Below are 11,438 nucleotides of genomic sequence, written 5' to 3' on the forward strand. Positions count from 1 at the left end.
AACACACAAATAACCCGCACAGATAAAAAAGTGGATGCAGCCAGAATTGTATCAAAATTTTGTTTTATGTCCCTCCCTGAAGTCAAAGTAGAAAAATAAGTCCCTCCCCACCAGTGCCTAAAAATTTATTTGCTGTACCTCCCTCGTTTCTCCCCTTCTTATAACAAACAGAACAAACAATCCCCAACATTAACTGGTCTGTCGGGTTTACAACATTTGTGTCCACACTGAAAGACTGGAACAATGTTTTGGGTTGTTGTTTTGAGTTTTTTTTTAATGTCAGTCATTGTTCGCACTGGGCCTGTCATGAATTCCTCCTATGTTGCTGCTGTGTATGAGCACAACGTAATCTTGAACCCGGACCCTCATGTCCCCCTGTCCCGCACTGCAGCCCTGCAGCATATGCAGAAAAACCTGGATATCTACGAGGAGCAGGCAGCCCGGGCTGCTCAGCAGGTATGGTCAGGTTCGGAGTTATTTATTATTTCGTTTTTTACTGCTCATTTCTGTGAGACAGACAAACTTATGACAGTATAATCCCACATTTCACAACTCCTGTTAATTTTTAACTCAAACTCTTCATTGGACTGATCCTTGGACCCCTTTGGCAGAAGTCTCAGACACCACTGCTGTTGTCACTTGCCATCAATTGCACAAGATTTAACAGTAAACTGAGCTTGAATCTTAATCACAGACCACTAAATTTAAGAATAAGTTTCTGTTTGATAAGTGGCATAAGTCAGTAAAAAACACAGTCAGGATATTAGCAGTAAAGAAATCCATCCCAAGCTTGTGATGGCAGGGTGCTTATGAGGGTGGGCATATATTACTGCAAACGAATCAGTGTTCCCAAGTTAACTTGGTAACCAGGAGTGCTTGTTTTTCTCTTTGTTCTCACATAAAGAAGCACATTTAATGTCACACACTTCATGACTACAGTAGAGTAATGAAGATTGTTTCATCTCTGTACTCTGTCCTCATCTTCTCTCAATCAGGGAGCCCAGATCCTGGTGTTTCCAGAAGACGGTATTCATGGTTTCAACTACAACCGTTTGTCCATCTCTGGCTACTTAGAAACCATTCCTGACCCCCAGCAGGAGAGCTGGAACCCCTGCACAGAGCCGGGCAGATACAACAACACTGAGGTGCACAATCACACTTCTAGATTTAAAGTTGTTATTGAACAGGCACTCTGACATGTGATATACTGACATGAAGACACCACTATGCTGCTCAGAGCCTTCACTCATGCAACACCAGTCTGTGAATTCTACAGGTTCTCCAGCGGTTGAGCTGTATGGCCCGTCATTACAACCTCTATGTGGTGGCCAACATGCCTGACCTGCAGCCCTGCCCCTTGAAGACTGACCCCTCCTCCTCCTGTCCCCCTGATGGACACTGGCAGTTCAACACCAACGTGGTTTTCAGGTGCAGTGTAGACCTTAAAATAGAAATAGTGTAGCTGAAGTCAGGCAAGAACACCAATAAATAATTTCCTAGTCTGTGTGAACTATTCACAGAATCTTTTGTCTTACAGCTCAGATGGCCTGCTGGTGGCACGCTACCATAAATACAACCTCTACTTTGAGAAGGCCTTTGACACACCGCCTCAACCTGAGATCATAATGTTTGAGACACCTTTTGCTGGAAGGTTTGGCCTCATGATCTGTTTTGACATCCTGTTCCATGATCCCACAATTGCCCTGGTGGAGAAGGTAAAAAAAATTGTACAAAGTTTTACATTCCTGTGTTTGGTCTTCTCTTGTCCTGACATTGGCCTCTCCTTTTAGGGTGTGCATCAGCTGATCTACCCCACAGCCTGGTTGAATGCACTCCCCCTACTGGACTCTGTCCAATTCCAGCGGGCGTTCAGCTTGGGTGCCAATGTCACCCTGCTAGCGGCCAACCTGCGTAACAACCAAATGAACATGAGAGGAAGTGGCATCTACACCCCCTTCTCTGCCACTTACTACCACGCCCAGAAAGGAGAGCCAGAGGAGGGCAGGCTGCTGGTGGCCAGGGTGCCAGTGTTAGACCCACTGTGGGTGGGGTGGAGTGGAACCACAGGGGAGGGGGTAGATAGTAGTCAGTCCACATCATTTGCATCTCCTCCAACTGAAACTGCTCCATCAGTTCCTCCCTCCTCCGCCACCTTCATCTCATCCATGCTGGATGACCCATTTACGTTTGTCCTCTTAAACCAGACAGAGGGTGAAGTGAACACCTGTAATGGCACATTTTGTTGTCACCTGCAGTACCGGAGGTTCCAACAGGATGGCAGCAAAGAGCTCTACGCATTAGGCGCATTTGCTGGAAAACACAGTGGTTACAGACACTGGGCCGTGCAGGTACGAATGACAATAAGTTTGAATATTTTAAAGCTGCTTTCTAAGACTCTTGTCACATGTGTCATATCTGTGTTGCAGGTGTGTGCACTGGTCCGCTGTGCAGGGTTGGACATCAGTTCCTGTGGACAGGGAGTAGAAGAGGCTGAATCTAAAATGGACTTCACGTTGAAGGGGAAGTTTGGGACCAGATATGTGTACCCATCAGTCTTAGCTAGCAAGCTGGTCCTGGAGCAGCCTGAGCATCTGGAAACAGCTGCAGATGGCACAGTGACCATGAGACACTCGAACATGACTGGTGGGCTGCTCACTGCCTGTCTGTTCGGACGAATGTATCACCTTGACAATGAGTGAACTTCTTTGGAATAGATGGTTGTGTCAGAGGAACAATGTCAAATACTTTTTAAAAAATGATTTATAAAACCACATATATATGTGTGAATGACAGCTGCCAAAGTCTTCTATGATAGCTCAAAGAACTCTGAATAAAAACACAATCTGTCCAGGCAGTACAGTGGTTGTTTTATTCCTTCCTCACATATAGATCGTAGTAGCCCAGAATGCAAAAAAGCGAAGGAGTGAGCTCTCTCTAACCAGCAAATGGAAGCTTATGAGCTTAAAGCATTGATGTGGGCTCCACTTACCTCACTAACCCTGTAGGTAGTTGCCTGAGATTCGTGTGAGGATGATGTAATGTCATCAGGGCCATCAAGGGAACTCTTTTCTAAATTTCAAGGCTGTGAAGACAGCAGGCTGAGCAAAGTACTCCGGACATCCCTCTTCCCAGCAACGCTTTCCAGCTCCTCCTGGGGGACCCCGAAGGCATTACTGGGTGAGACGAGATCGATAATCCAACCAGTGTGTTCTGGGTTTGGGCTGGGGCCTCCTACCTGTTGGATGTTCCTTCAACACCTCTGACTGGAGGTGCCCAGGAAGCATCCTAATCAGATGCCAGATCCACCTCAACTGGCCCTTTTTGGCATAAAGGAGCAGCAGCTCTACTCCACACTCCTTCAGGATGTCTGCGCTTCTCACCCTGTCTTGAATGTGAAGCGGTCAAAGTGAGAGTCAACATGCTCAATCTTAGGCCATATTTTTCTACTGAAAAATGGTGGATCTCTCTCTCTGGGTTGGGAGTGAGTTACCACCCTAAGTGAAGGAGTTAAACTAACTCAGGATCTTGTTCATGAGTGAGGGTAAAATAAGCAGAATTCCAGATATGAAGTATTATACCAGTGGAGACTGAAATATAAAATATGTGTCTTATTTATTTGCTCAGTGATAAATGTGGTGGAACGCTGATAATGATCTAAGCAAAATGCAAATCCTTTTTCTAAACTGCATCATCATTCAAACTGTGAGTGTACCTCAGCAGAAGATGGGTGCATGACAGCCACCCATCCACACAGAGAGTTTGTATTTCTATCAACACACAAATAACCCGCACAGATAAAAAAGTGGATGCAGCCAGAATTGTATCAAAATTTTGTTTTATGTCCCTCCCTGAAGTCAAAGTAGAAAAATAAGTCCCTCCCCACCAGTGCCTAAAAATTTATTTGCTGTACCTCCCTCATTTCGCCCCTTCTTATAACAAACAGAACAAACAATCCCCAACATTAACTGGTCTGTCGGGTTTACAACATTTGTGTCCACACTGAAAGACTGGAACAATGTTTTGGGTTGTTGTTTTGAGTTTTTTTTTAATGTCAGTCATTGTTCATACTGGGCCTGTCACGAATTCCTCCTATGTTGCTGCTGTGTATGAGCACAACGTAATCTTGAACCCGGACCCTCATGTCCCCCTGTCCCGCACTGCAGCCCTGCAGCATATGCAGAAAAACCTGGATATCTACGAGGAGCAGGCAGCCCGGGCTGCTCAGCAGGTATGGTCACGTTCGGAGTTATTTATTATTTCGTTTCTTACTGCTCATTTCTGTGAGACAGACAAACTTATGACAGTATAATCCTACATTTCACAACTCCTGTTAATTTTTAACTCAAACTCTTCATTGGACTGATCCTTGGACCCCTTTGGCAGAAGTCTCAGACACCACTGCTGTTGTCACTTGCCATCAATTGCACAAGATTTAACAGTAAACTGAGCTTGAATCTTAATCACAGACCACTAAATTTAAGAATAAGTTTCTGTTTGATAAGTGACATAAGTCAGTAAAAAACACAGTCAGGATATTAGCAGTAAAGAAATCCATCCCAAGCTTGTGATGGCAGGGTGCTTATGAGGGTGGGCATATATTACTGCAAACGAATCAGTGTTCCCAAGTTAACTTGGTAACCAGGAGTGCTTGTTTTTCTCTTTGTTCTCACATAAAGAAGCACATTTAATGTCACACACTTCATGACTACAGTAGAGTAATGAAGATTGTTTCATCTCTGTACTCTGTCCTCATCTTCCCTCGATCAGGGAGCCCAGATCCTGGTGTTTCCAGAAGACGGTATTCATGGTTTCAACTACAGCCGTTCGTCCATCTCTGGCTACTTAGAAACCATTCCTGACCCCCAGCAGGAGAGCTGGAACCCCTGCACAGAGCCAGGCAAATACAACAACACTGAGGTGCACAATCACACTTCTAGATTTAAAGTTGTTATTGAACAGGCACTCTGACATGTGATATACTGACATGAAGACACCACTATGCTGCTCAGAGCCTTCACTCATGCAACACCAGTCTGTGAATTCTACAGGTTCTCCAGCGGTTGAGCTGTATGGCCCGTCGTTACAACCTCTATGTGGTGGCCAACATGCCTGACCTGCAGCCCTGCCCCCTGAAGACTGACCCCTCCTCCTCCTGTCCCCCTGATGGACACTGGCAGTTCAACACCAACGTGGTTTTCAGGTGCAGTGTAGACCTTAAATTAGAAATAATGAAACTGAAGTCAGGAAAGAACACCAATAAATAATTTCCTAGTCTGTGTGAACTGTTCACAGAACCTTTTTTCTTACAGCTCAGATGGCCTGCTGGTGGCACGCTACCATAAACACAACCTCTACTTTGAGGAATCCTTTGACACACCGCCTCAACCTGAGATCATAACGTTTGATACACCTTTTGCTGGAAAATTTGGCCTCATGACCTGCTTTGACATCCTGTTCCATGATCCCACAATTGCCCTGGTGGAGAAGGTTAAAAAATTGTACAAAGTTCTACATTCCTCTGTTTGGTCTTCTCTTATCCTGACATTGGCCTCTCCTTTTAGGGTGTGCGTCAGCTGATCTTTCCTACAGCCTGGATGAATGCACTCCCCCTACTGGACTCTGTCCAATTCCAGCGGGCGTTCAGCTTGGGTGCCAATGTCACCCTTCTAGCGGCCAACCTGCGTAACAACCAAATGAACATGAGAGGAAGTGGCATCTACACCCCCTTCTCTGCCACTTACTACCACGCCCAGAAAGGAGAGCCAGAGGAGGGCAGGCTGCTGGTGGCCAGGGTGCCAGTGTTAGACCCACTGTGGGTGGGGCGGAGTGGAACCACAGGGGAGGGGGTAGTTAGTAGTCAGTCCACATCATCTGCATCTCCTCCAACTGAAAGTGCTCCATTAGTTCCTCCCTCCTCCACCACCTTCATCTCATCCATTCTGTATGAGCCAATTGTCTTCTTAAACCAGACAGAAGGTGAAGTGAAAGTCTGTCATGGCAGCGTTTGCTGTCACCTGCAGTACCGGAGATATCCACAGGGTGGCAGTGAAGAGATCTACGCATTTGGAGCATTTGCTGGAACACACACTGATCACAGACGCTGGGCCCTGCAGGTACTATTTCAAGGAATTTTGAATATTCTAAAGGTGATTTTTGATACTCTTGTCACATGTGTCATATCTGTGTTGCAGGTGTGTGCACTGGTCCGCTGTGCAGGGTTGGACATCAGTTCCTGTGCAGAGGGAGTGGAAGAGGCTGAATCTAAAATGGACTTCACGTTGAAGGGGAAGTTTGGGACCAGATATGTGTACCCATCAGTCTTAGCTAGCAAGCTGGTCCTGGAGCAGCCTGAGCATCTGGAAAGAGCTGCAGATGGCACAGTGACCATGAGACACTCGAACATGACTGGTGGGCTGCTCACTGCCTGTCTGTACGGACGAATGTATCACCTTGACCATGAGTGAACTGCTTTGGAATCAATGGGTGTGTCGGGAGAACAATGACAGAGGCGAAAACTGATTTGAAAAAATAAAATGTTCTGACCGAGACTGAAAATGATAATTTAGCTGTTTAACGTTTGTCTTAGAATGTATGAAAGAAGTGGACAAAGCCAACTATAGCATACCCTGCTGTTTCATCTGTTTTCCTCTCAATGGGATCATTATTTACAAAATGAACATCATGCTGTATTGAAGAAGACTAGAAACTAGCCGTTGAGATCATAAACTCCTCAGGAAAATGTTTACTGAGGTAATTAATCATGTGAGGAGTTGGGTCATATTCTCATTGACTCCTATAAAATCTTCTTCATGCACTCACTGAAGTCGCCCCCTGCTGGCCATTAGAACAAATGCCACTTTAAGGCATTTCTGCATTGGACTCACTTTTCTGACCCAAGAGTCTACGTCCACTTCACATAACTGCACTCTACCTCACTCTACTAAAATACTAAAATAAAGAGGAAAAATCCTCTTGTCAGCACATAAAGCTCCAAAGTGAAGATACAAGCAAGGAACAACCTCTTTGCCTGCACACAAACTCAGTCCTCTTGGCGAGCATCTGTGGCATTGCAATGGATCATGGGAATTGTAGTACATTGCTGCAGACTCCAATTCAGTAACCTTCCACTGTTATTCAGGGGCAATGTTATGTCCAAGGTGCAGCCATCCTTCAGCCCAGTATTGACAAAGTCAAACGTGTTTCCAGTGGGCGTCGGCCTCCGCCAGGGTTGTCCCTTGTCAATGACTCTATTTGTGATATTAATGGACAGCATCTCAGGAAGCAGCTGGGGTGAGCATGGGGTCTGGTTTGTGGACCTCAGAGTTGCGTCTCTGCTCTTTTCCAGTGATGTGGTTCTGATAGCTTCAACAGCCGTGACCTCCAGCTTGCACTGGGGCGGATTGCTGCCGAATGTGAAGCTGTCTGGATGAGAGTCACTGCCTCCAAGTCTTGGGCCGTGTTTTTCTGTCCTGCAGTCCCATTTTTTGAAATTCAAACCTTCTGAAGTTTGCTACTCAGGGGTATGGCTGTATTCTGGGCTTGCAGCAACAATGGGGATGTCACTATCACAGATCTGTGTGGCGGTTTCCTGGATGGTATTACTTTCTTAAGGTTTTGTAGTTTCTGGATTACCCTCCCTCCACCATAAATAACCATATTTTTTTATATTTACACCAAATGTGGGTGGTATTGGAGCCAATGCAACGAGCAAAGAGCACAGAGTGAGTGAGAGTTGTCACCAAAACAAACAACTTATTTCTTAAGCAAAATGCACATCCTCCTTACAAATGTATCATCATACAAACTGTGTGTGCACCTTAGCAGAATAAAGATGCACGACAGCCATCTGTCCCACTGCACAAAAACAAACTTTGATAACCCCACACAGGACACACACAAACACACACTTACATAGCCAGCATTAGTAACGTGCATATTCGTGACAGTTTTCCCAAATAAACCGTAACATATACAACAGTGGCAGCAGCGTCCAGAAAAAATATCAGTAACTTAGCTTTAACTAAGTTTTATGTCCCTCCTCAAAACTATAATAAATAATAGAAGTCCCTCCCCACCAGTGTCTAAAATTAATTTGCCGTACCTCCCTCGTTTCGCCCCTTCTTATAACAAACAGAACAAACAATCCCCAACATTAACTGGTCTGTCGGGTTTACAACATTTGTGTCCACACTGAAAGACTGGAACAATGTTTTGGGTCATTGTTGTGAGTTTTTCTTTAATGTCAGTCATTGTTCATACTGGGCCTGTCACGAATTCCTCCTATGTTGCTGCTGTGTATGAGCACAACGTAATCTTGAACCCGGACCCTCGTGTCCCCCTGTCCCGCACTGCAGCCCTGCAGCATATGCAGAAAAACCTGGATATCTACGAGGAGCAGGCAGCCCAGGCTGCTCAGCAGGTATGGTCATGTTCGGAGTTATTTCTTATTTAATTGCTCACTGCGTACTTCTGTAGGAGTTAATGTTGAACTTGTCACAGTATTAGAGGGTTTGTCATGTATTTCACAATTGTTGTTGAGTTTGGATTTGTTGTTTGAGTTTTTAACTCAAACTGTTCCTTGGATTGATCTTTGGATCCCTTAAGTAAAGTCTCCAATGTTACTGCCATTGTAACTTGAAATTTGTTGTACAATATTTAACCGTTAGCTGAGCTTTGATCATGACTAGAGATTACTGAATTTAAGAATCAGTGGCTGTTGGATCAGTAACAAAACTCACTAAAAAGCACAGTCAGGATATTATAAATAAAATTCCACGCCTTAAACTTGTGATGGCAGGGTGCTTATATTACCGCAAACAAGTCATTGTTCAAAAGTAAACTCAATAAAGAAGCAAATTTAAAGTACCACAGTGCACAGCTACAGTAGAGTAATGAAGATTGTCTCATCTCTGTACTCTGTCCTCATCGTCCCTCGATCAGGGAGCCCAGATCCTGGTGTTTCCAGAAGACGGTATTCATGGTTTGGAATTCACCCGTTCATCCATCTCTGGCTACTTAGAAACCATTCCTGACCCCCAGCAGGAGAGCTGGAACCCCTGCACAGAGCCGGGCAAATACAACAACACTGAGGTGCACAATCACACTTCTAGATTTAAAGTTGTTATGGAACAGGCACTCTGACATGTGATATACTGACATGAAGACACCACTATGCTGCTCAGAGCCTTCACTCATGCAACACCAGTCTGTGAATTCTACAGGTTCTCCAGCGGTTGAGCTGTATGGCCCGTCGTTACAACCTCTATGTGGTGGCCAACATGGCCGACCTGCAGCCCTGCCCCCTGAAGACTGACCCCTCCTCCTCCTCCTGTCCCCCTGATGGACGCTGGCAGTTCAACACCAACGTGGTTTTCAGGTGCAGTGTAGACCTTAAAATAGCTGAAGCGCAGCAAGTACATCTGCACACTGTTTCCTAGTCTGTGTGAACTGTTAACGGACTCTTCTTTAATGCAGCTCAGATGGTCTGCTGGTGGCGCGCTACCATAAATACAACGTCTTTGCAAAGTATGAGAAGGCCTTCGATAAGCCACCGCAACCTGAGATCATAACATTTGAAACACCTTTTGCTGGAAGGTTTGGCCTCATGATCTGCTTTGACATGCTGTTCCATGATCCCACAATTATCCTGGTGGAGAAGGTAAAAAAATTTGTACCAAGTTCTACATTCCTGTGTTTGGTCTTCTCGCACACCCTAAAAGTCTCTCTCCTTTTAGGGTGTGCGTCAGCTGATCTTTCCTACAGCCTGGACGAATGCACTTCCCTTACTGGGCTCTGTCCAACACCAGCGGGCGTTCAGCTTGGGTGCCAATGTCACCCTGCTAGCGGCCAACCTGCGTAATAGCCGCCGGAACATGAGGGGAAGTGGCATCTACACCCCCTTCTCTGCCACTTACCACTACCCAAAGAAAGGAGAGCCAGAGGAGGGCAGGCTGCTGGTGGCCAGGGTGCCAGTGTTAGACCCACTGTGGGTGGGGCGGAGTGGAACCACAGGGGAGGGGGTAGTTAGTAGTCAGTCCACATCATCTGCACTTAAAGACTATGGAAACTGTCACCAACAGAGCTGCTTAGATTCTCCTCCTCCTGAAACAGCTCCATCAGTTCCTCCCTCCTCCGCCACCTTCATCTCATCTGTGCTGGGTGACCCATTTACGTTTGTCCTCTTAAACAAGACAGAGGGTGAAGTGAACGTCTGTAATGGCACATTTTGTTGTCACCTGCAGTACCGGAGGTTTACACAGGGCAGCAGTGAAGAGCTCTACGCATTTGGAGCATTTGCTGGGACTCACACACTGGATGCACACTGGGCCCTGCAGGTATGAATGACAATAAGTTTTAATATTTCTGCTTTTTGAGACTCTTGACACATGTATCATATCTGTGTTGCAGGTGTGTGCACTGGTCCGCTGTGCAGGGTTGAACACCGGTTCCTGTGGACAGGGAGTGGAAGAGGCTGAATCTAAAATGGACTTCATGTTGGAGGGGAAGTTTGGGACCAGATATGTGTACCCATCAGTCTTAGCTAGTGAGCTGGTCCTGGAGCAGCCTGAGCATCTGGAAACAGCTGTAGATGGCACAGTGACCATGAGACACTCGAACATGACTGGTGGGCTGCTCACTGCCTGTCTGTTCGGACGAATGTATCACCTTGACAATGAGTGAACTGCTTAGGAATAGATGGTTGTGTCAGAGGAACAATGTCAAATACAGTTTTTAAAACCACATATATATGTGTGTGTGTGAGTGACAATGTCTTCTATGATAGCTCAAAGAACTCTGAATAAAAACACAATCTGTCCAGGCAGTCCAGTGGTTGTTTTATTCCTTCCTCACATGTAGATCGTAGTAGCCCAGAATGCAAAAAAGCGAAGGAGTGAGCTCTCTCTAACCAGCAGATGGAAGCTTATGAGCTTAAAGCATTGATGTGGGCTCCACTTACCTCACTAACCCTGTAGGTAGTTGCCTGAGATTCGTGTGAGGATGATGTAATGTCATCAGGGCCATCAAGGGAACTCATTTCTAAATTTCAAGGCTGTGAAGACAGCAGGCTGAGCAAAGCACTCCGGACATCCCTCTCCCCAACAATGCTTTCCAGCTCCTCCTGGGGGACCCCGAAGGCGTTCCCGGGTGAGACAAGATCTATAATCCAACCAGTGTGTTCTGGGTTTGGGCTGGGGCCTCCTACCTGTTGGATGTTCCTTGAACACCTCTGACTGGAGGCAACCAGGAAGCATCCTAATCAGATGCCAGATCCACCTCAACTGGCCCTTTTTGGCCTAAAGTAGCAGCAGCTCTACTCCACGCTCCTCCACAGAGAGTTTGTATTTCTATCAACATGCAAATAACCCGCATAGATACAAAAGTGGATGCAACCAGAAGTATATCAGTAATTTAGTTTTATGTCCCTCCCTGAAGCCAAA

General features: G+C 45.8%; 3 protein-coding genes across 3 annotated transcripts; all 3 read left to right on the forward strand.

The window, feature by feature from the left end:
- Positions 1-155: 155 nt before the first annotated feature.
- LOC144467297 (biotinidase-like) lies at positions 156-2,854 on the forward strand. The gene is made up of 6 exons (XM_078175578.1): positions 156-456; positions 996-1,145; positions 1,277-1,428; positions 1,538-1,715; positions 1,791-2,348; positions 2,427-2,854. The coding sequence occupies exons 1-6, from the start codon at positions 244-246 to the stop codon at positions 2,697-2,699; spliced, it is 1,524 nt and encodes a 507-aa protein (XP_078031704.1). The 5' UTR covers positions 156-243; the 3' UTR covers positions 2,700-2,854.
- Positions 2,855-3,929: 1,075 nt separating this feature from the next.
- On the forward strand, positions 3,930-6,555 carry LOC117264127 (biotinidase-like). The gene is made up of 6 exons (XM_033637959.2): positions 3,930-4,228; positions 4,768-4,917; positions 5,049-5,200; positions 5,310-5,487; positions 5,562-6,113; positions 6,192-6,555. Exons 1-6 carry the CDS (start codon positions 4,016-4,018, stop codon positions 6,462-6,464), a joined length of 1,518 nt encoding a protein of 505 aa, XP_033493850.2. The 5' UTR covers positions 3,930-4,015; the 3' UTR covers positions 6,465-6,555.
- Positions 6,556-6,703: 148 nt separating this feature from the next.
- Positions 6,704-10,822, forward strand: LOC117264131 (biotinidase-like). The gene is made up of 6 exons (XM_078175576.1): positions 6,704-8,419; positions 8,941-9,090; positions 9,222-9,376; positions 9,475-9,658; positions 9,735-10,334; positions 10,408-10,822. The coding sequence occupies exons 1-6, from the start codon at positions 8,207-8,209 to the stop codon at positions 10,678-10,680; spliced, it is 1,575 nt and encodes a 524-aa protein (XP_078031702.1). The 5' UTR covers positions 6,704-8,206; the 3' UTR covers positions 10,681-10,822.
- Positions 10,823-11,438: the final 616 nt, after the last annotated feature.

This window comes from Epinephelus lanceolatus, chromosome 16 (genome assembly GCF_041903045.1).
Source record: "Epinephelus lanceolatus isolate andai-2023 chromosome 16, ASM4190304v1, whole genome shotgun sequence".
Taxonomy (NCBI): Eukaryota; Metazoa; Chordata; class Actinopteri; order Perciformes; family Serranidae; genus Epinephelus; species Epinephelus lanceolatus.

What these genes read in the sequence shown, in the direction of transcription:
- LOC117264131 (XM_078175576.1), top strand. Translation starts at nt 8,207, where the DNA reads ATGTTTTGGGTCATTGTTGTGAGTTTTTCTTTAATGTCAGTCATTGTT. An exon ending in CAGCCCAGGCTGCTCAGCAG is followed by an intron (nt 8,420 to 8,940) that starts GTATGGTCATGT and finishes TCCCTCGATCAG; the next exon opens with GGAGCCCAGATCCTGGTGTT. An exon ending in ATGCACACTGGGCCCTGCAG is followed by an intron (nt 10,335 to 10,407) that starts GTATGAATGACA and finishes TCTGTGTTGCAG; the next exon opens with GTGTGTGCACTGGTCCGCTG.
- LOC144467297 (XM_078175578.1), top strand. Translation starts at nt 244, where the DNA reads ATGTTTTGGGTTGTTGTTTTGAGTTTTTTTTTAATGTCAGTCATTGTT. An exon ending in GCAGATACAACAACACTGAG is followed by an intron (nt 1,146 to 1,276) that starts GTGCACAATCAC and finishes TGAATTCTACAG; the next exon opens with GTTCTCCAGCGGTTGAGCTG. An exon ending in CAATTGCCCTGGTGGAGAAG is followed by an intron (nt 1,716 to 1,790) that starts GTAAAAAAAATT and finishes CTCTCCTTTTAG; the next exon opens with GGTGTGCATCAGCTGATCTA.
- LOC117264127 (XM_033637959.2), top strand. Translation starts at nt 4,016, where the DNA reads ATGTTTTGGGTTGTTGTTTTGAGTTTTTTTTTAATGTCAGTCATTGTT. An exon ending in GCAAATACAACAACACTGAG is followed by an intron (nt 4,918 to 5,048) that starts GTGCACAATCAC and finishes TGAATTCTACAG; the next exon opens with GTTCTCCAGCGGTTGAGCTG. An exon ending in ACAGACGCTGGGCCCTGCAG is followed by an intron (nt 6,114 to 6,191) that starts GTACTATTTCAA and finishes TCTGTGTTGCAG; the next exon opens with GTGTGTGCACTGGTCCGCTG.